Genomic DNA, 24,599 nt, shown 5'->3' with positions numbered 1-24,599 from the left:
AGTTCTGCTTTGCTTCTTATGCTTTTCTAAAAAAGTGTTGGATTGTGCTCCGTTCTCGCCGACACACACGGAAGGATCATGAATGCAACAAAACACAGCAGCGCAGATCACACTTCACTGGAGTGAGCCTGCTTCACGTTTTTATGGACACTACATATTTTAACGCCAGTAAACAAAAATTAAAACTTGTAAATTTGTAGTGAAATTTTCAGTTGTACTCTAAAATAAAATGGTTATTTTTCTTAAATACTTAATTTCTGTCATAAAAATTTTAAGTAAGATTAGGTTTAAAGTAATTTCACTCGTTGTTTTTTTTTTTTTTTTAATATTTTGGTGGGTCGTGAAATATATTACACTTGTCTAGGTGGGTCGTGGAATGGAAAAGTTTGGGAACCACTGCTCTAGAATGCTCTCCAGAGTCTGCTGTAATGTCTGCTACAGCCCCTGAGTGTGCTTCAGTGTCGACTCATTGAGCCCATTCTTGCCCCAGAAGTCAGTGTCAAGGCCATTACTATCTAAATCTACATGGGAGCCCACTCTAACCCCTGAATTGGCATCAGAGCCTGCTCATGACTTTGTAATAACTCAACATTGAAGTCCAGTCCTTGAGTCCATACGAGAATTCCTTCCAGACAGTAAAACCACTCCAGAGCTACTGACCAGAGTCCAGTAATTGCTCCAGCTGCTGAGCAGATTCCAGTGATGGCCCCAGTCCTTATCCCTAGTTCTGTGCCTGCTCTGGTCCCTGAGGACAGCCCATGCCTGCTCTCATCCCAGAGCTCAGCCTAGTAAAGTAGTAAACATACTATGTATGTATACATACTCCTCGGGCGCTGCAGCATAAATGTCTGCCCACTGCTCCAGGTGTGCTCACGGTGTGTGTATGTTCACTGCTGTGTGTGTGCTTTGTATGGGTTAAATTCACTTTTTTATGTGTTTGGGCCGCACACTCCCCTACCACTCATAGCAAAGAGGAGGTGTTAGTTCACAAATTGCCTGTTTATCCTGATACGACCATTGAGGTCGTTCTTGAGTTTTCGGTCTGTCAGTCGGTGACCCAAGAAGACAACCTCGGGTTACTTGGTTACTCAGAAGTGACCAAGGCTGCCAACACAATCTTATTTTCCTATATCCTAGCCACTTCAGGTGATGGGATCTTCTCTTCTTCTGCCTTCTGTGTCTCGGCCAGAGTGGCCAATGGAATCTTCTGTTCTCCTATCTACTGTTTGTCAAGACCAGCCATACAGATGCCAATACATCAGCCGGCCCTGCAAAACCCCGTCCCTCAGCCAGCCCTCCAGATGACTGTCTCTCAACTGGCCCTTTCAGATGGTCAAAAATCAACTAGCCTTCCAGATGGTCCCAAGTCAGCTGGCCCTCCAAATGGTCCCAATTCAGCCGGCTATCCAGATGGTCTCAATTCTGCTTGGAGATGGCCCCTGAGGCCATTACTTACTCCATATCTCTTTATATTCCAGTCCCTCCACATCTGCCCTGGTGGTCATCTGCTCTGCTGTGGTTTTCTTTAAGCCCATCTACACTACTTTGGTCATTAGCTGCTCCACCTTGGAGGTCTTCAGCACCAGCTACTGTACACTGCTGTGCTGGTCGTCTGCTCCACTCTGGTGTTTTTTAAGCCCATCTACACTACTCTGGTGGTCATCTTCTCCACCATAGGGATCCTTAGTCTACAGTGCTCTGATGGGCATCTGTTTTACTGTTGGAATCTTCAGTTACAGTACTTCTGCCCTGCCATGGTGGTCTTCAGCTCTGCATTGGAAGGGCTCAGCTCCATCTGTTCTGCCTTGTTAGATTCCTGCTCAACTGGCTCCATCCTAGTTCAAATGATCCTGGTTTCATCCTTCCTCCCTTTACTCCACATTTGGACCTGTATTTGTGTGAGGGGGAGTACTTTCACAATCCCCAGACACCAGTCCATTCACTATCTTCAGTCACCAGCCCAGTCCACTGGGAACTACATTTACCAGCATCCCTTCTGGTCAACACCTGCACTCATTAAGCCATCCCCACACCAGTCATAGATTATCCCATCAAGCCCTGTATAAGAGCAATTACTCTCCACTTTTTCCTTGTCTGGTCTCGTCTCTCCACGTCCTCCACTTACCTTGCTACTTTCTTATATACTTACCGGTTTTCAGTTAGTCTTCATTTCCAGTCTTCACTAATGCATCACTGCACACCCGCCAGTACCTACAACAAATAATTATTTATAATCCAGCTAAGAGCAATCTATATTCATTGAATTATATACAATACTCACCTGGTTACCACGCTGCTTCTATAAAATACATGTGAATAAAGACTTAGTTGTTAACGTTACATCTGAGTCTTCTTCTTCACTTGTGACATTGGGCGTATACACATTTTACACATTGTCATTATTATTTTCTTCAATTTTCAAATATGTTCTTTTAATGAATTCATGATTTCAGGAAAGTTTTATCACCATGCTATTTTTTTTTTTTTCAAAAAATAAAATAAAATAAAAATACAATAAATCAAAATTAATAAAATACTAATCAGAAAATTCATGCAAAAGTCATTGTCATAAGATCTAGGAAAAAAGATTCTCATGTCATTGACCCAGCTTTTTATTGGAAAACTAAATCTGTTCTAAGAAAAACTGATAATCAGATCTTAAGAAAAGAAACAACATTTGTCTGAGTCAATAAATTACCTATTTCTGTTTTTGACTGTAATGCAATAGTAACAAAGGACAAAACAACATACCTCCTGTCAGTGAACCAGCCAAATGTGATGTTGCCAATGATGTCAATGACCCCTAGTATGGACATCAGGAACGCAGCATGCTGATGACTGACACCTACATCTAGCGCATACGGTACTAGGTACACAAACGGCAGACTGCACCCACTGGCCAGCAACAGGAAGGAGCCTGCCAGCACCAGGAAGTCAGGCATGAGCAAAAAGTGGTATTCCTGCATGGACTGAAGACATTGTTGTTTGGCATCTACTTCTAATTTATCTCCCACAGCGCTCCCTGTAGGAACGCTTTTCACTGCTGGTGGCTTAACACCATACTCGCACTCAGAGTCTACTGGAAGTGGACAGGCCTCCTCTTCTTTTAGAATGATAGGCCGTAACAGAGCTCCACATACACACAGGTTAGACACAAAGCCCCCTAAAATAAGGAGGGCCCCCCTCCATGAGTAGTGTTCGATTAGCAGCTGTACTACTGGGGCAAGTATGAAGGTTCCAATGCCACTCCCAGACATGGCAATGCCATAGGCCAAAGCCTTCCTCTCAAAGAAATAGATACCGACCATGGCAATAGCAGGAGTGTAGCAAAGGGCAAAGCCAAGCCCTAAAAAGAAGAACATAAAATAAAACCACTAAATACAAAGTACAGAAAATGAGTCTGTAGGTCAGTGTTTTATTCTTAGTGCTCTTACCAGTTAACACTCCCAGGGTAAGGTAAAGATATTCCAGGCTGGTGGCGAAGGAGCTGAGGACTAAACCTATAGAGGACAAGAATCCTCCTAGCATTACAGCCACACGGCATGACAACCGATTCCCGATCAGGCTTCCGAGTGGAGCTGCAAAAAGTAATGTGAATAAACATTGTGCAAATCATATTAATAATAATACATTAGGAAGAAAAAAAATCTTAAAAACAACAACAAAAATATTACATAGAGTAAACATTAATATTTAATGTAAAGCTGGGTTTCCATACATGTACACTTAATTTAGGGCCTTTTTTAAGTTTTAAAATAGGAATTTATACTTGTATTCAACAAAGATGAAATTAAATTGATCAAAAGTGACAATTTTATGTAGTAACAAAAGATTTCTATTTTAAATAAATGTGCTGTTCTTGTGAAATCTCTATCCATCAAACAATCCTGAAAAAAATTATTAGGTTTCCACAAAAATATTAATCAGCTGTTTTCAAAATTGATTATAAGAAATGTTTCATGAGCACCAAACCAGCATATTAAAATGATTTCTGAAGGCTCATGTGAAACCAAAGACTGAAAAAATGGCAAGGCCCGGATTAACATAAGGGCTAGGTAGGACTGAAGCCCTTGGGCCCAAGGATGGAGGGAGGCTGTTACTGACTGGTATGTAACAATCCCTAGTAGATAAGGCATTTCACATAATTCACACATAAATTAATTTTATTAATTTGGATTTGGATACCTTTAGATATTATCAATGGCTGCTTTTATGTCTTTTTTTTGTTAAATTATTTTGTTGTTGTTTCTTGAACCATTGATTTAAAGTGTAAATTATTGCATTATTATTTCAGTCAAATCTCTAAAACCCTTTGCTACCCCAAACTACATATAAAAGCCAGATAAGTGGCATAAAAGTAATCAATGCAGCCACTTAATCCTTTGCTGTTTATTAACATGTGAACTTCCAGTTTAAATAATGTGACACTCTGCCCTCTATGTGTATGACACTGCTCCCATTAAGTGCTGTAAGAAGTGAATTAATTGATTCAGCATCTCGACACCTTCATAAGGATGCATTCAACTCGACAAAGCGGTTTAATAAAGGATGTACTAATCTTGTGAATTAGCAAATTTTATTATACAAATATGTTTTTAATTGGCTATTAAAGTTCATATGGGAATATTGCATGACACGCTGATCCTTTAACAATGCATTGGCGCAAAAACTTACACCTTTTGAACCAATCTTGCAACATGATTTATCCACTGCCACAAATACAAAATAATGATTTTGTGCACTTTATTTACTGTACCAATATTTTAAATTGGCCTTTGAACTTAGCTTTATTGCATGGCAAAAAATTTAATAAGGCATTACTTTGCCAAAACACTGACAGGGCTCACTGATCTCATGGCATTGTTGAGCGCTCCAAATGCAAACTTTGCATGCAACAAAGCAGCCATTTACAGCACTCTGATCCAATGGCATACATACATCATCAGATTGATAGTACTCTAGCCCAATAATGTTGGGAGATCCATTGAGGGCGACAGTCATATTTCAGGGTAACCATGCCACTCTTTATCATAACCATGCTAAATGTAGTGCCAGTATGAGTGCCCCTTCAGCTGATGGTGCCCCTAGGTTACCGCCCAACTTATCTATGCCTAGAAACGACACTGATTATATGTGTACAGTAAAGGCTCTGTGTTAAAACTAGCTGAAGACAGATACAATAGTTCAGATGATGCAAAGTGAAGTGTCGAGGTAAATGGTACAAAACTGTAAATACAAGCATTGCAATCCACACATGACACATGAGCAGTTGGTCCGTCCTTCTCCACAGGGCAGCTCTGTGGACGTATGTGTCCAGCGCTTAAGGTCTCCAACTCTCTTTAGAGAAGTAAGTCTTCATAGTCAGATGACGATCTGATATCTCCTGAATCGGCTCAAATGGAGCTTTACACAGAGCCTCTAACACCACAACCAAGTCCCAGGGAGGAACGCAGGACCGTACTGGAGGTCTCAGCCTCAGCGCACCGTGGAGGAAACGTGGGGTGTCTGCCCATTGACTGGCCACCGAGGGGACATGGTAGGCTGCAATGACCGCCACGTAAACTTTTAAGGTGGAGTGGGTCAACCCTGCAGCAAACCTGGCTTTTAGAAACTTCATAATCGTACCAACTGGGCAGTTAGCTGGGTCAAGCTGGTGGTCTCAACAACCCCGGTTGAGAGACCAGATGCTATGAGTTGTGCCCCCTCAGGGGCCACACCCACAGTTTCCACAACTCCGGGTGAGAGTAGTTCACTCCTGACTGGAATCTCCCATGGAGAGTCGTTGAGGAGTGAGATCAGATCTGAGAACTATACTCGGCCCGGCCAGAATGGGGCTACTAATAACAGCCAAACCCAGTACCGGCGTAATCTCGCCAGAACTCCTGGGAGAAGAGAGATTGGGGGAAAAGCGGACAGACGAAGTCTCTGCCAAGTCTGTACCATAGTGTCCAGTCCCAGAGGAGCTGGATGAACTGAAGAGAAATGGAGTGGACATTGCAATGTCTCTTGAGTCACAAAGAGGTCCACCTGAGCCTGGCCAAAAACTCTCCATATCTGCTTCACCACCCGGGCCTCTGCCCCTGTCTTGACAGGACGTCTGCTCCCATATTGAGATATCCAGGAATGTATACTGCTCTGAGTGAGAGGAGTTTGTCCCGGGACCACAAAAGGCTATGGTGTGCCAGCTTGTGTAAGGGTCACGAATGCAGACCTCCCTGGTGGTTGATGTAAGAGACCACTGATGTGTTGTCGGTGCGCACAAACACATTGTGACCTCTCAGGTCTGGGAGGAAGTGTTTTATTGCTTGGTACACGGCCAGCACTCCAGACAATTGATATGCCATGTCAGATGGCGACCACTCCACAGAGCGCGGGCAGGGTGGCCACTCATGACCTCACCCCAACCGGTGAGGGATGCATCCATCGCTAGCATTACACAGGGACAAAGAGCTTACAGCCCCGGGCCTTGATTCAAGAACCAAGGTTTCTTCCACATATCTAAGTCACGGATTCATCACCTCGTGACCTTGATAGTTAGAAGTGGATTCCCCCTTGGGGCAAAATCACTTGATCTTGGGCCAGCTGTCGGGGGCCAGCAGGCCAAGAGATATCACGTTAGACGAAGCTGCCATCAGACCCAGCAATTTCTGAAACTGCTTGACAGTGAGTAACTGGCCTTCTCTGACTCTCAACTGATGTGAGGATCAACTCGATAGGAGCAGGGGACAGATGTGTCACACACTTTGTAAACGTGCAGGGTGAGAGTGCAAGGCCAAATGGAAGTATTCAATATTGGTATGCTTCACCCCCAAAAGCAAACCTCAGAAACTTCCTGTGTTGGGGAAGGATGGAGACATGGAAGTATGCATCTTTGAGATCTATCATGACAAACCAGTCCTTGGACCTGATTTGAGATACAACCTGCTTGATGGTGAGAATCTTGAACTTCAGTCTCATGACTGAGCGGTTTAACTGACGCAGATCTATGATCGGATGCAACCCTCCATCCTTCTTTGAAACTATGAAATAGTTAAAACCCAGATTCCCTCTCGAGGAGGGACCACCTCGATGGCCTCCTTCCTCAATAGGGTATTTACTTCCTGTTGAAGCTGAACTGAATGCAATAGCTTTTTTCTACCATGTGCAGGACCCATTGAGATACATTTGGCAGTAGTTTCCACGCTGCTCAATAATCTACTAAGGGAATCAGTCTCTCAAAACTGATCTCTGGTGTTATAGAGAGGCAGAGCAGTCTGTAGCAACCCGAGCTAACTGTTTTACAGACCCTCTCTCAGGTCTGCTATGCTCGCGGGTGGAAGAAACTGAGGGCAGCACTCGCTGGAAGCCGCTGCGCCCTGGAACTCTGGCAGGGTTGGCAGACTGACTTCCCAAGGGCACTGAGGCAAGACGGGCACCGTGTGATGCAGTGTACGCCACTCTACCCTAGTAGGGGCCGGCCTCTGAAATCCTGACCCAGGTCAGTACTTCATAGCCGAGGACCTCCTAGCCTGATGTATGCTCCTCAGATCCAACTTACGCTGGGAAGTCCCCGACCCTTTGGCCTCCGGTTCCGGGGCAGGGGAGCACTGGTGGCAACGCTCTGTTTCTGTGCCTCTCTGTACGAGGAGCCGGTACGCAGAGGGGCTTATTCCCGCCCAGCAGCCCCCGGATCTAGAGAGTGGTGAGGGAGGAACCACTGAAATGCCGCCACCTGTTTATGGGCCTCCTGGTACCTGTCAAGGTCTGAGTTGACAGCTTCGCTTAAGAACAGGCCGGAAGGTGCCAGTGGGGCATCCAGGAGAAAGATCTAATCCTTTTCTATCATGTTTGATAAGGTCAACCACAGATGCCTCTCCGCTGCCACCATTTCTGCCATGGACCACCCAATGGCACGAGCAGTCTCGTGAGTAAGTCTTCGTCTTAACTCTGCGATGTTATCGGAGTTAAGCTCCTCACCCTCATCCAGCTCCTTAATTAGGTCTGCCTGGTACGCCTGTAACACAGACATAGTGTGCAGACACACACCGGACTGACCTGCTGCCGCGTAGCCCTTGACCACCAGCGCTGATGTTGTGCGCAGCGGCTTGGAGGGCAGTGCTGGAGCCTTCAGGGACGATGCTGCACCTGGGGACAGATAGCTGGCTAGAGTCAGTTCAATCTGGGGCATCACCCTTTAACCAAGCTCACTCAACTCTGCAACATTCCCATAGTAGTCAGCGCCACGAGGAATGCTGGTGAAGGCTCCCTTCTCAAAGAGAGCCTTCCGGGAACAAAGCAAACACAGTGGGAGACACTTGCAATGCTGGCATTCGGCCCCCTCGAGAGCCGACTGTGCATTCTCCACTCCCAAACAAGCCACGCACAGACTGTATGTATCCCTTTTCATGATGGAGCAGGAGCAGGGAGGAACACACAAGTAATAGCGTGACTCTGTCTTGCCCTCATCATTATATATTTTCTTTTCTTTTGCCTTGGGCATGATGGAGCTTATTATGGTTGTGTAACTGGATAGACAACAGTAAATAAGACTCACAACACAGATTGAGACTGACAACACACAGAGCACTTGCTAAAATGACAGAAGGCTAACGCCGGCACTGCTGCACATGCTTTTAAGCTTCCTGGTCAATGACGTCACCCGCCTATGACGTTTTGCTTTTCCATTGGGTTGATTACACATGTGATTCAGAGCATGGTTATGCAGAGGGTGTTCCCCATAGCGTTTGATGCAGCTTGAGTTCCTGAAGAGGAACTGCAATAATGAGGAGTAGCCTATTTAGCTGATTCATGATCTTACTAATACTAAGGTTAACTCTGGAGTGGGAGAGAAGTGGAAATGAGAGAGAGATGGGATCGGGAAAGGTCAACGGGCTGGGACTTAAACTCAGTGATGAGCAATGGTGCTATATGTGTCAATGTCTGGTTGGTGTGCCCATGTAAGGTTACCAGAGGGCATGCTACTTGGATGTAGTTTGTTTCTCTGGACTTCAGTTCCCATCACCCTTTGCTTTGACAATTAAGTCTCATTTCATTCAGCTGTGTCTCATTTATCCTGTTATGCCCTGATTTGGATTATTCTTAGGTTTTTTTTGGTTGTTTTACAATAAATGCTGCACTTGAATCTGCTTGTTTTGGAGCATTCTGTGACTATGTCTATGTGCTGCCCACGAGGCTATCGTGAATCTTGGCCTAAGTCAAGTCCTGATATTCTCCTCTTCTAGGGCCAGAAAGAAAATGTTTTAATAATAAAACTAGTCTATTTGAAGTAAAGAGTCATATGCTCAAAAGTTGCTGCTGTTTCTGGAAACCTGTTTGCTTCTATTTATGCTTTTAATGTGTTGTGGCGAAGTCGTGGCCTAATGGTTAGAGAGTTGGACTCATAATCCAAAAGGTTGTGATTACGAGTCTTGGGCCGGCAGGAATTGTAGGTGTGGGGAGTGAATGTACAGTACTCTCTCTACCCTCAATACCACGACTAAGGTACCCTTGTGCAGCATAAATGGAGTGTTCACTGCTGTGTGTGTGTATGGAAGCATATGGGTAGCAATATTCAATTTGGAATGTAATATGCAAAATGACAATGCAATATGTAAAATGGCAATGCATTTCTGTATTTACATTCACATTTTTCAATACATCTGTGCAACGTATGGTGCAAAATGAAAATGAAAATGAAATTACATAATTTTCATTTGCCATTTCACACACTAGTTTTAATATGTAAAATGAATACTAATTTTAACGCTTTATAAGTTGCAAAATTAAAATGAAAATGTATTACAGAAATGATTAGATATGTATAACATGTTCAAGCAAAAACTGTGGCAAAATTATCATTCAAATGCTATTTTTCTTAATTGCATTAACACTCACAGTCAAGACACTTACGATTGCATTTTCATTCAATGTCCCGCAATGTATGTAGCAAAATTCAATGTGCACATTGAAAATGCATTCTGAGCCGATCAAGTGTCCGCCCCCTCCCGCCATTGGTGGGAAAGACGTGGCCTAATGGTTACAAAGTCGGACTCCCAATCGAAGGGTTGTGAGTTCGAGTCTCGGGCCGGCAGGAATTGTGGGTGGGAGGAGTGCATGTACAGTTCTCTCTCCACCTTCAATACCACGACTTAGGTGCCCTTGAGCAAGGCATCAAACCCCCAACTGCTCCCCGAGCGGCTCAGCATAAATGGCTGCCCACTGCTCCGGGTGTGTGTTCACAGTGTGTGTGTGTGTGTTCACTGCTCTGTGTGTGTGCACTTCGGATGGGTTAAATGCAGCGCACGAATTCGGAGTATGCGTCACCATACTTGGCTGAATGTCACATCACGTCACATCACGTCACCATGTCAATCACTGCGCTAACAAGCCAGGGCTTGCAGTAGGTCAAGAGACTCAAGACTCAAGAAGAGGATTCAAGTTAGAGAACATGGACAAGACAGTTGGTCCATGTACGTTTTGATCATTTCGGTTTATGGCTTCAATATTTCATTCGCACTTGTGGGCGGAGCTGAAACGCTGCTTTCATCTGATTGGTTGAATCGCTCCACCTTCAGCTCGGCCTTTTCATTCTTTTAGACAGAATAAGAGTCAGTGCAAGTGCAGCATTGTTATGTCTGAAACTACCACTCACTGTTAATTAGCATAATATTTGAATCAGATGTAGCTGGGCACATAATTCGTGCTGCTGCGACTTGCAAGAGACCCCGTTAAATTATTTCTAGGTTATAGTATTGTATAAATATTGTCCCAATGATAAAAACAGTGCAAATAGTTCTGTCTCCTTGGATAACAGTGAAGTGGAAATATAGTTACATTTATGAAATAAAATTAAATAGGATTTTTTGGGAAGGTAAGTCTGGCCAGTTAGACAGCAAGCGAGTCAGACGAGTCTGAAGATCTGAGCTGAATTTGGTGAAACATTAAAGTTCTAGTCTGTGTCAATTACTCTCATAATAAATAATAATAATAATGTTACCAGTATTTTTTGGACTATAAGTCGCACCTAAGTATAAGTTGCATCAGTCCAAAAATAAGTCATGACGAGGAAAAAAACATATATAAGTCGCACTGGACTAGGGTTGGGAATCATTAGAAATTTTCCGGTTTCGATTCCGGTTCCGGTTCCGCCTAACGGTTCCGGTTCTGATTCCGGTTCCATTAAAATCATTAAACAATCATTAAGAAATAGTGGTAAGGAAAAATGCACAATACTCAACTACTCAATGCTCAATACTGTTTATTACTTACTGTCAACTTAATTTAAAGGTTGGCAATGTCAAAATGCAACATATATTACAGTGTACAGATCTTCATAAGTAGGGTGGGGTATTTTTTTTTAATTTTCTGGTTCGGCTTCTGGTTTCATTTAAATGAACTATGTTTTTTACTATTTTACCTTCACTGAATGTAGCGTTGCTGGAAGGTAGTAAGTAATTCTGAGTAATGCTAGTCCATCAATCAGCATGTGTTTCAAAGTTGATGTTTTTTACACTATCAATAACGTTTTGCTTTTCAAGCAGGAATAAGCTTGTTGGCCAAATAGTCCCTTGAGGGCTGAGACACTTGTTAATTTCCCTTAATTAATGAAATATAAACGTTTAAACGTATACACACTCTCCATAAAGTCCCTATTTTACAAATAATAATGCAGTCAGGAGATGGTGTGATGCAATGAGTGGTTTCCACATTTTTAAACATTTAAAATGCATTAAAATAAATATTTTCTATCACTTTGCTTATCACTCTTGAAATGACCTGTACACTAAATAATCTAACCCTCATACTTGCATAACAATAGCAGTCTATTTATTTAGTGGTCCAAGTTGGACAAATATAATGTAATTTAGTGGCGCAGTGCGCTGCTGTTAGATGTACAGTCAGACAAAACGATGTGCACAGTTATCAAAGGCGCGAGTGCACATACAGTCGTGAGAAACAATGTGTTCAGTAATTAAAGACGGGACAGCGCAACGAGTCTGTGGAATGTGCGTTATTGGAATCAATGTGCTCAGTAATTAAAGAGGCAGGGAGGCGTGTCTGTTATTCGGTTCGTGACATCCTTTACGGCAGCGGTTCTCAATTCCAGTCCTCGCGCCCCACTGCTCTGCATATTTTGCACGTTTTTCTTTGTTAACACACATGATTCAGATAATCAGCTCATTAGAAATGAACTCCGTGCATGAACTGTGTTCCAATTGTTCATTGCTCCCTACTCCCTGAACAGGGGAAATCTGTTGAAGTTTACCTCACATCGAAACATTCATTCACTGATTTGTGCTGTGCAGCGTCTTTAAACATGGACAACTGTGACATCATATACCTCTGTAAATCAATACAATTTAAATTCATGTCTTGCACACTTCAATGCACTTTGATCGGAACATATAGCTACGTTCTAACTGGAATCATGGCTGAATATCCTGTGATGTCCACTTCGCAGTGCACTTATGTTCGAATAGAACAAATGTCTGAAGCGCCAAGAGAAACGTTCAAAATGTGCAGACCAGGGCAGCGCGAGGACTGCAATTGAGAATCGCTGCTTTACGGGAAACGCCGAATATTCAGAACACAGGCGCAAGGCTGCTCACAGCGCTTGGTCACGTGTTGCACCAGAACCGTTTTCGGAACCGAAACTTAGAAATTGCTCACGGTTCCGGTTCTTTTCAAAGAACAAAACTGGTTCTGAATAAGAACCGGTTGCGGTTCCCATCCCAACACTGGACTAAGTCGCATTTATTCAGAACCAAGAGAAAACATTACCGTCTACAGCCGCGAGAGGGCGCTCTGGGGTAGGCTACAGGAGCACTGAGCAGCATAGAGGGCCCTCTTGCGGCTGTAGGCAGTAGATCTTGGTTCATTTCTCTTGGTTCATGTCAAATTATTTTTGATAAATAAGTCGCACCTGACAGTAAATCGCAGGACCAGCCAAACTATGAAAAGAATTGCGACTTATAGTCCGGAAAATACCGTAAATATATGTTGTCTTTCTCAAGCCCAACAAAGAAGACTAAAAAGAGAAACATCATTCAATTTAGTATGTAATAAAACGAATATTACAAATTTATTTAAGAAATGTAACTATATTAACTTTCAAAATTATTTATAAAAGTCACACACACATACCTAGTGCCTTATGACTTTAAAGACGAGAGTGGTAAATGTTACAGACATATTATCAAGGAACTGTTCAGTCTATTATTGATTTTTATTTCCACTTCACTTTTATCCAAAGAGACAGAACTATTTGCACCGTATTTATCAGTGGGACAATATTCATACAATACTACAACCTAGAAATAATTTGCAGATCTCAGCAGCACGAATTATGTGCCCAGCTACATCTGATTCAAATATTATGCTAATTAACAGTGAGTGGTAGTTTCAGACATCACAGTGCTGCACTCGCACTGACTCTTATTCTGTCTGAAAGAATGAAAAGACTGAGCTGAAGGTGGAGCGATTCGACCAATCAGATGAAAGCAGCGTTTCAGCTCCGCCCACAAGTGCAAATTAAATATTGAAGCCATAAACCGAAATGATCAAAACGTACATGGACCAACTGTCTTGTCCATGTTCTCTCACTTGAATCGGCTCGGAATGCATTTTCAATGTGCACATTGAATTTTGCTACATACATTGCGGGACATTGAATGGAAATGCAATCATAAGTGTCTTGACTGTGAGTGTTAATGCAATTAAGAAAAATAGCATTTGAATGATAATTTTGCCACAGTTTTTGCTTGAACATTTTATACATATCTAATCATTTCTGTAATACATTTTCATTTTAATTTTGCAACTTATAAAGCATTAAAATTAGTATTCATTTTACATATTAAAACTAGTGTGTGAAATGGCAAATGAAAATTATATCATTTAATTTTCATTTTCATTTTGCACCAAACGTTGCACAAATGTATTGGAAAATGTAGCCCTATGTGTTCTCGATCCAGGCTTGGGCTGGTGAAAATTCAGCTTTATCATCACAGGAATACAATTTTAAATTTTATTAAAATAGAAACTGCTATTATAAAATATTACCTTTTATGATCCAATAAATGGAGGCTTGCTGAGCACATTTGACCTTTTTAGAATTTGTAGATATTGCATAAAAATGCTGAATGGAAACAATATATAAATACAATTTCCAAAAAGTGCATACACATTTGCTTTAGGTGGATTTTTTTATTCAGTAAGTATGATTAAACTTAAAAAAAAAACACATTTCTAAAATTAATTCTTACAGTATGCATTTCAAAAATGTCAAGTTGCATTCTTCCAACCACTAAGCAAACATAATATCGTCAGATTATTTTGTCTGTTTTAAACGGCCATTTTTTGTAAAAAAAAAAAAATTAATAACAGAATCGCAGTCGCAAAAAATGGCCGTTTAAAACAGACAACAACTTCCATTATTATTTTGCATCAGTTTCCTCAGAACTATTTTGTTTTATTGAACACATGGGATGGAAATGCTTTACTTGGTAATCAGCTATATTGTAATTATTCTGCTAATGACCCACTCTCTCATAATACTTGACATCGTACAGTATTAAATGAAATACAACTATGTGCCTCTACAGACTCCTACACAGCCGCAGAAACATATCACCCATGTGATAAAAAAAGAACATGTCCATTAGGGCTGGGCGATTTATCTAACGATATGATCATGTGCATCTAATCAGTAAATCCGGTTCCGTAATTACCACTAAATCACCATCACCTGCTTTTAAATGGAGTGGCATTTAATAGACAGAGCCGTAAATCACTGACAAGCTACGCAATATCGCGTTCATTATCGAAGGCGATTCATCAGGGATAATGAACGCAAGCTTGTCAGTGATCTCGGCTCTGTGATCTCTAACGTCCACCAAACACAATATTATAAAAGGGATAGTTCCGGTCCTTGATTCTGATTGGTTGCGCCATGTTCGAAGTTGCTGTAAATTACACTACAAACACACACATTTGTTTACTTCTGTGTGTTTCTCGGCAACCACTTTGAACCGCAACTGTTTCTGAGGAACTACCACTGATCTATAATATAGAACTGGATTGCTCATGACTTCATGAAAGTGAAGCCGCCGTGCCACCATATCGGTAATCCCTAGTGTGCTTTAACGTTCTATTGAATTAATAGGAAATTGTATGGTTCTGATAGTAATATGTTCATGTTTAATAATTCCTGAATAATTATGTCCATAAAGAAATAAGCTATATTTTGTGTTTGATCGTTACCTGTGTTGTCGGTGCGCAGACACACCCACCTAAATGAATTAAATATATTGCTTATCCTGCCCCAAAAGACGTAAACACTGCAGATAACATCTGAAGTAATCATTAATTTACATAAACATAACATAAAAACTAATCCCGTTTGACTGATTTGCTTCAAATCGGGTGATTTTAGGTCAGCGGTTTGAATGTGACTCAATGGCGCTCTCTGCTGGTAGCGATTAGTAAGATGGCGGATCGAACACTTCCGGTGGCTTCACTGCCTGTTGGTAGTTTAGAATGCAATGAGTGATCCAGTCATATATAGATCAGTGGGAACTACATTGTTTGGTGGAAGGATACAGTTTTTATTTTTATCATTACACTTTATTTGCTCTGTTTTATTCTGTGAAACCCAGAACCATATAGAGAGAGAGTTGCGACAACTCCATTGACTCCAATGGAACGCTTTTTTTTTTTACAGCAATGGCGGCTTGTGGAGCCTCTAAATAGTTCCCGGAAGTAGCAGCAAACCGATGCCGCGCCGTAGAGATGCAGCAGAACAAACCGTTTGCAACGCACTTTTAAAATTCATCTTGTTCTAAAATCTCTTGTTCTAAAAAAATAAATAGTTGTTGATAAATAATTTTCTGAAATAAATAGTGTGTGATTACAATCATGTCATAGTGGTGACCTGTAATGTTTTTTTCAAATGTATGTATAATAATTTGCAAAAGCAGATAATTTAAAATATATTAGAAAACAAAAACAAATTCTAACTCTGACAAAACTACAGATTTTTTATGTATTTCAAAATGTTTAAATAAATATTCACAAAATATATATCATAAAGTTGTGAGGAGAAGTTGAAGCATCAAGAAAAATGAAGTGAAAATGAATGAGTCTCTATAGCACTCTAGTGGATACATGTGGCCATTGCACTTTAATTCCTAACCCATAAGAAATAAAGTTTTTTGACTAACCTTTTGATGGCCGTATTCTATCCCTAACACATAGAGCAATGTCCAGAAACTATTTAGATTTAATTAAGATCATCATTTAAGTGATTTTTTCTTTAAAAAATCATTTTTCATGAGCCAATTTATGGCCTAGTTATGTAATTGTGCAGTAAATAGGTAAAAAACTTCAAAATTTCCACAAAAACACAGCATAAATGTATAGTTGAGAAGTAAATAAAAAAAATTATATATAGTTTTCCATATAAAAAATGTATATTTCCTTATGCAATCGCTTTTTAAAAGTTTGGGGTCAAAATGACCCCAAAGACCTTAAGTGTTGTCCTTTTTTTGGAATGATTAAAGGTTAAAAGGTAAGACGTTTAAATAATAAGATTGTATATTATCAGTACATCTTGTTAAACAATATATTGCAAATTAAAACCTTCTAGTAGATTATCACTGCCTTTGCATTGTTTGATTTTTTTTTCTTGTCTCTTTAATTTTTTTAATAGACCCAGGTAACTGGCTGATGGTTCACTGGAATGCTGACTGGGTGCTGACTGACTTGCTGCTGGTTGACTCGGCAGTGTCACCTGTGCCTGTCTCTCCTCTCGAGCCATGTCCTCTATTTCTTCACTGTCACTTTCCCTCCTCATTCAGTGTCCTCATTCTTTTTTTCCTCAACCTTTGAAATTGATAGAGGCAGAATACATGGTATTGCTAATTTTAAATACTGAATATATCACATCACTTCAAAATGAGAAATATTACTTCAAACTAGTACGAGTTTGTACTTATTATATATGTATCACCTGAAATAATATAGCTGTAATCAGCAGCCATTTGCTGTATGTTTACAGGTCTAGGGGTGCATCGTGGAGCAGGGCCCTCCTCTTTTTGACCCCAGGACGATGTACAAAGATTGTGGGAATAGCATCTGGTCTCTGCCTACTCTTGAATTTTTCGGTCATGAAAAAATTGGTTTGCCTCAAAATGTGCCTGCAGAGTGACTTTAGAGTTTAGTTTCCACACACAACTTTTTTTTGTCTACCCACATACAGTACATATCACATGGTGGTTAAATGCACAGTTATAGGTAACACTGATGACTCCCTGCAATGTCTCACCATGAGTCTTAGCTTCCTGGGTTTTGCAAGGCTTTGCTTGTTCCTTATTTCTAGTAAATCGTTTTCAATGTAAAAAAGTGCAAATAAATTTAAGTATAATTACCTAACAATGTTTTGTTGTTGTAATTTTTATTTATATTTAGATTGCTCCTGCTGACCTGAGCCAACCATTATTTTCTCCTCTCTATGTCAGCTGGGAAGCCATACATTCACACACTTATCTCTGACTGAGTGGAGCATCCCCATGCAGCACAGCAAACCATGTTGGAGACTATGCAAGGACAACATGAAAGAAAGGATACATACAAAATGCTTGGCATGCTATTAAATTGATTAGAAATGTATTCATGAATTGCTGTAAATAGTTAATTGCATTTATTTGATTAAAAATACAAAGAAAAAGTAATCTCGTAATATATAATTACAATTTAAAATAACTGTTTTCTATTTTATGTAATATACTCGTGATGCCAAGCTGAATTTTCAGCATCATTACTTTTGAATGGCAGTGTACATGTTTATATACGAGTATGCTTAAGTTGTTTTAAACCTAAATATATTGTGTACATGAATAAGTAGTGTAAGAATTATACTAGATATAATAGATATATTATCTATAATACATAATTATATTACTATATGTAATTGTAAGAATTATAAACAGTAAGCTTCATTTTACATTTATTTAACATGCTAATTACTGCTGCTAACAGTTAATCGACCCATAGAGCGGTGCGAGCTGAAAATCACCTGTCACCAGCCTGTCTCTCTACTACCTGAAAGTCATCAATATGACATTAGTTAACATGAGATCAATGAAAAAAAGAACAATATTTAACGTAAAAAGGCAACAGCAACCCGTGTTTATACAACTTAATGTTAGCCAGAAATTTGTTTTTAAAATAACGGTAATTGAACACTAATCCTCAAAAATTACCTGATTTGATATTTTAAAAACAACATTGCTGTAACTACATACTCACGCTACATACGTCGGTGTGTTGTATAAATATATACAATAAATGCATTTATTGACTCCTTATTACCAGAAATCGCAGTTCTGTCACTCTACTCTATCAGTTTGAATGTCCGCCAACGCACTTCCTGGAACTATTTGAAGTCGACACGAATCACATGACAACCAAACATTTCGAACTTCCGTTGTCGCAACTCTCTCACTATATGGCTCTGGTGAGACCTTACTACGTTTATAGAATGACCGTTTTATTATAAAGCAATAAGCCCTGTGATGCCTTGGTTTACAGTGAATTTATAATAGCTAAGGTTTTTTTTTTAGCAATGCTTCTTAGCTGTTTTAAATTCACAGAAAACCTTCTTTGGGTTTATTTCTTTATTTGAAATCTTTAAATAATAACAGCATTACTTACGTCTTTTGTTTACTAGTCAGCTGCCTAAAGAGGTCCTTTCCTTAATGTAATTCTTACTATCAACAGCAGAGAGCACTGGGTGTAAGGAAAGCAAACAGGCCTGTTTTTTATGGGGGGTCAAGCTTGAGACACTGATGTTTTCTCTCAGGATGTTCACTATGTGTTGCTAACTTCAAGAGAACGTTTTCAGTCTCCCACAGGCCGCAGGTATTTTTTAGTGTCTTATGCAACAGTATTGTCTCAGATGGGCAAAAACTCTGTCTAAAACAACTATGTGACCAATCTAGAAAAGAGAATTGGTAACTGAATTCTGCTGATGGAAAACCTACTTCAAACTGGGCCAATAATGATGACTGTGATATATTAATGTTGAATGACTTTAGTGACCAATAAGATTATTACATACCACACAGCATGGTTGTGCAGTCCACTAATGAATGAATCCATGCTGTCCCAGAGTAATCTCTTGCAAAGTGCATCTGAAACTCAACGAAGAATATGGAGATGCATCTGAAAAAGAGAAAAAGACAACTTTGATCAGACAAAACACACACAATAGAACCTGTGGTTTTGAAGGATTATAGTGTGACACTTCAAACTAACAGCATGTTTTAAAGTCCAGTGCCATTCACAGCAAGTAACAATGAAGAGCCGTGCGGTTCGTGGGTGTCTAGATATGAAAGGCTGAGAAGGGGTAATGAGGCACAAGCCTCTGCAGTGCCTGTTCTGCACCTGAACAAACAAAACTACATCACCATGCAGGTCATTCGGGTTTGAGCACTCAGTGTGGGTATGACAGCTGGCAACTCTCACGTCTTCTGCCAATGAGAAAGATGTGTCTGGCCATCAGCCATCAAAGAAGGAGATGTGCTTCAGTCAACTGGTCCACAAACAGTGAAAAAACCCAGTCGACGAAGCCAAGTTGCAGTCTCAAAACATAAATTCTTACTTTAGAACATGAATAACACACACATATGTGGATGATAAGAGCTTTGAAGGGGTTAAGGGAATATCCATAAGATAAATAAGAGGTTAAAAAGGCTTTTTTTATCCGAAAACCACAGGCTGCCCTTTAAGCTCTAACAGAGTTTCATCATCTAGTACCTCTCTGGTTGATTATTACCACTTATCTCAATAGGACTTAAGAAATGGTCAAAAGCGTCCTTGTTTAAGAGGTGAGAGGTCACATAAACTATTGTATTCTCACCAGCCATCTTGCAATTTCATCTTTTCTACAGTACGTCATTAGTGGATATGCAGACCTGTTCCTCAGGTTCTAGCATTTCACACCTTTCCATGTAAGCCAATGTACATTTCATTTGAATAATAAAATAATTAATCATAATTAGCGAGGTCATTTCAGGACGTTCCTTGCCTGAGGGGAAAAACGAAATACTGCTAAACAGAACAGCTTGTTTAAAGCAGTATAAAAGAAAAGACTTTAACTCTTTAAACATATTACAGAAAAATGTCACAAGTGTGTCAACATAACCAAAGGAGTAAAAACACCTAAGAGTTGCTGGCCATTAGATGCAAAACAACAACAACAGCATCAACAACACTGTGTTATCTATATACATGTGTAAATGCCTGAAAGTTGTTTTCAAGTCTGTCAAATGTAACCTGACCTCAAAGGCTGCTGCAGAAACACCAGATAGCACTTGTCACTTTGTGAACCAGTGACTTATTCTAGGTAATTCTCAGCTTGGAATGAACTAAATATAGTTGTGCCTCATGTACTGTACTAATCAAAAGTATGTACTATTTAACAGGTTCAACCCATTTGAGAAACAAATCCTGACATTTTAAGGAGATACAATATTCTTAAGGTACTGAACATCAAGGTAAACTCTAGGATATAGCTGAAAACACCCACCTATCAATAAAGTTTGCTTAAAACTAGTTCTAGTTCTACACAAGTATGAATAACAGCATACACCCTCCAAAAAGCTTACCTCGTAACAGCTCTGGTGCAAACAGTTACCACAAAGCAGCCAGCCACGATCATCCATCCCCACCCTCCATCAGGTGGAAGGACGCCTCCTTTCTTCTTCTCCGGAGCCATGGAATCTGTCCTTCCCACCACCTTTATTGCCTTCCAAAACTTCAAAACACCCAGTCTTAAACACAAGTTGCACCTCTCTGCCGCCACACTCACACTGTCATGGAATTCCTTCTGCAGATGTGAGGCCCGGTCAGTGACTCTGCTGAGTGCAAGATGACACAGTCAGCAAAACAGACAGGAATAACTAACAATCTCAGCTAAAATGATTAACAGGCACAATTGGTGATGCACATATTCTCTGAAAATGTGACATTTTCCAGGGTTTGGGGCTCCTTTTTCGCTCTTTCAAATGATTCACAGTAAAGAGTAAAATGATGCATGACTGCATTCATGGGAAGTGTTTATGAGAGAGAGCCCAGCTTGGCGGGTTGCCATATTAACTTTGGCCTTGCAGTCTGCCTCCCTGACCCTTCTTCCCCCTTTGTCCCAGTTAAAAAGCAGTTTCCCCCCCCTTAATACCATCCAGTTTTTGGCATCCTAAAATATACCTTGACACTAGTTTTCAGTCGATTAAAATAAGAGACAACGGTGTGGAAAATGAGATGCATAGTTTAAAGCCACGAAGAGTAACAGTAGAAAACAATAAAATGTGGCTCTGTACACAATGTACACTGTCAGGATAAGATGACACCAGTTTTTGTCCCCCTTATTATGCAACTGAACTTGTGCTGTACTCTATGACTCTTCTAATCTTGATATCAGTCAACTGTGGAAACAGTCCCAATTGCACATTTTTTCAATGCAACATATAAAAAACACATAAATTTAACAGATTGAAGGTAGGCTTGTCTAACTGTTGATTTCTGGGATTATTTACTCTCCACTTCCTAAATTAAAAGTGGGCCATGTCAGTATATAAACACATTTTATGTGTGCAAATGCATCTCAGATTTAAAGTGGTTTCCTTCAGAAGTTCTCTGCAAGACAGAAAGCAGCACAACCAAAATAGCAATTAATAATAGATTTACATATAAAATTAGCCTATATTTTACACCTGCAAATCTGAAAGACACTTGTCATGAATTTGCCTAATAATCTATTAGGTTAAACCTAAGAACGTTTTAGGAGAGCAAAAATAATTGCAAATTATTACATTTGGCATAGTTAAACCCAGTATTATTATTATTAGATATTTATTTTTTGTCTTTAAAAGAATGCGTCAAATCGTAACAAAATTAATTTATTCTAATAGGCGTAATAATAAAGTAAGAAAACTGAGAAAGTTTCGTGTCGTTTTGTTTTTAAAAACGGAATATAAATTCACCAGAGCGCGTCATTCCCTGTTGAAACCAGATGTTTAAAAAAAAACTTCTCAAAGTGGTAAATAAAGGCACTTACCATTTTATAAAATAACCGCAAACACGGTCCAAACTTTCCCCATTCAACTCCTCTCGCATGAACTGGTCCAGACGTCTGAAATTCTTCTGCACATCTGTTTAATTGAGTTGGTGCAGGAAGTTCGCATCTGTCGGAACATCAAGACCAGGGGTACACTGACGTGTTTAGACGTGCGAACTGTGAACCTGTTTGCATGCAGTATGTATCTACTACCGCTTCACGTGAAAAGAAACGGATGCAAGTATACATGGGAGGACAAGTGTTTCTTATTTGCAGAACTCGCTACTTGGGACTTACCGTAGTTTCAGTTGCTGATGAGGAACACGCCAGTTTACAAACGAGTTCAGCATACAGCAATTTCTAATTTCACAAGTACGATTTATCAGGCCAACCAGATTTTTAATTGCTGGCAGCAGGGCTCGCCCAGGCTCTGTTGGTGCCCTAGGCGAGATTTTAGATTTCCGCCTACCAAACCCCCATCCCCCCAAACTAACAAAAAAAAAAAAAAAAAAACTGAAAATGCAGATTCTTCAAACCTTAACATTTAGATAACATAACATAACATAACATAACATAACATAACATACTGATAAGTATTAACAAAAGTAGTAAATAAATTGTTAAATGGAAATGTTGAATCGCCTTGGTATTTATGAGTGAATCTGTTAAAATAGCTTTTGAAGAGACCAGAAATTAGGTACACCCACAACTACACTCTTAAAAATAAAGGTGCTTCATGATGCCATAGAAGAACCTTTTTGTCTAACGTTAGATGGATCCATAAAGAACCTTTAACAGAACCTTTAAGAACCTAAATAACAGTGTCAAGGTCCATAAAAGGTATGAAAGGTTGTCGTAAGAATACCTCATCTGCCAACAGATGTGTCTGGGTTATATAAAGCAACGGGAACACTTTTTGTTAGCGAAGAAAACAAAATACTAAATACACATACACATAGAAACTAATGTAGCAGTAAAGTAACTGAAATTAAAACAACATTACAGAAGCTTAAATTTAGCACCAATTAGTACTACAGTAGTTGAATGAATTGATTCAAGTGGAATAAGGATTCATATATAATAAACGAAATACTATAGGTGCAACGTCTCTTTTGTCATGTTTGTGAATCTGCAGTAAACCAGTCGAAGTGTTTATTTTTGAATGAAAAGAAAATAAATAAAAAGTAATAACAGTAAACCAATTACCATAATTAACACATTTATTAGATATTTACAAAATAGTTAATTGACAAATGAAGTTAGCTTTTCACCTGATAACTCAAAACCAATATAAAGAATTCTTAGTGACATTTTAGAGCTAATAATATGATTTCATCATTACCTAGGAGACAGAAGTAAATCAAGGATTCATCAACATCGAACGTTATAGCATAAGAAATACACTTAAAATTTGTGTAGTGATATAGACAAGTTTGTCAGGAGACTGAGCTAATTAATAAGGGGTATTAGCAAGGAAAATTAACATTTAATTATCTAAAATGAGACTATTTATAAAGAAGCAACTGCGCTCTAGAAAAAGCTTATAATTCAGCTTTAATGGCTCTTCAGCATTTATAATTTAGAACATGCTTTCTGAAAAAATGGGCATCAAACATGTACAGTCTGGGACAGATACATTTATGAAAGGAGAGATTACATTTAATTTAATACAAACAGCGCAATGACATTAACATGCGCTGACATAAGATCCAAGTGTTATGCTGGTTTACAAGAACAAAACTTGACAAAGGCAATTTGACTACATTGGAGCGATCCATTCAAATGCCTGAAGGTGATGATACATGGGGAATCTTTTTTGAGCAAAGTTTCTGGGGCACTTTCCCATTGAGAATGGGCAGCAAATTTCTACTTGGATATTTTAGATCGGTTGTATGCTCGGTGTCTCACCTGGTTGCCCATTTATGGTAACACTGAACAGCAACATTGCTCAAAAGGTTGCCCAGTGTATCATCGCCTTAAGGGGTGACACACCTGTTCAGAAATTGCTTACATGCTTTGCATTGGCTCAGTAAAAATACAAAGTACGGACACATGCATTCAGTCTGCTGTGGCATACAGGTAAAGCAATACCAAATACCCAAAAAAGGAAACACCGCAAATATATTGTTAAAGCTTACTCTATACAGTGATGTGGATTTAGCATTTGCAACAGTGCAGAGGATACAGAGATAAAGCCTTGTCTCTATCAGTAAAAGGCACCCTGTAACACTTGGAAGTTACTTTTGTGGCTCAGAGAGATGTTGGGATGCCATTGTGCATAATCCAGACATCCAAAGACAAAATGGCACCCCACTGCATAAGGCAATTCTAAGGACTGAGCAGAAGTAAAGCATGAATCAACAGACAGAAGGAAAAGAAGTAGAGCCTGTGTGTTTAATGTGCTGTCACAGATGTTACCAGCAGCTAAAATACACATTAATGTCAGCACAGGTCTGTTGTTGAGTTACAGTACCTGATGAACATGTAGTAGGTTCAGTACAATCAC

General features: G+C 39.8%; 1 protein-coding gene and 1 long non-coding RNA gene across 3 annotated transcripts in view; both read right to left on the bottom strand.

The window, feature by feature from the left end:
* Positions 1-22,217, bottom strand: part of LOC132121377 (monocarboxylate transporter 12-B-like) — a 28,156-nt gene extending 5,939 nt beyond the window's left edge. Inside the window, exons 1-5 of one of the 2 annotated variants that reach the window (XM_059530709.1) lie at positions 22,094-22,217; positions 20,646-20,897; positions 19,097-19,200; positions 3,435-3,578; positions 2,752-3,346 (exon numbers count right to left, since the gene is read on the bottom strand). In XM_059530709.1, the coding sequence (XP_059386692.1) occupies positions 2,752-3,346; positions 3,435-3,578; positions 19,097-19,200; positions 20,646-20,897; positions 22,094-22,152 (1,154 nt within the window). In that variant the 5' untranslated portion in view covers positions 22,153-22,217. The remainder of the gene's footprint in view (positions 1-2,751; positions 3,347-3,434; positions 3,579-19,096; positions 19,201-20,645; positions 20,898-22,093) is intronic. The other variant, XM_059530710.1, reaches the window with a different exon arrangement.
* LOC132121378 (uncharacterized) lies at positions 17,230-17,710 on the bottom strand. The gene is made up of 2 exons (XR_009426265.1): positions 17,510-17,710; positions 17,230-17,405 (listed from the first exon to the last, which is right to left on the bottom strand). It is a non-coding gene; the product is annotated as an uncharacterized LOC132121378 (long non-coding RNA).
* Positions 22,218-24,599: the final 2,382 nt, after the last annotated feature.

The sequence above is a fragment of the Carassius carassius genome, chromosome 39 (assembly GCF_963082965.1).
Source record: "Carassius carassius chromosome 39, fCarCar2.1, whole genome shotgun sequence".
NCBI classification, from domain to species: Eukaryota; Metazoa; Chordata; class Actinopteri; order Cypriniformes; family Cyprinidae; genus Carassius; species Carassius carassius.
The sequence above is the reverse complement of the archived record's forward strand: the minus strand, read 5'-3'. Positions and strand labels throughout refer to the sequence as shown.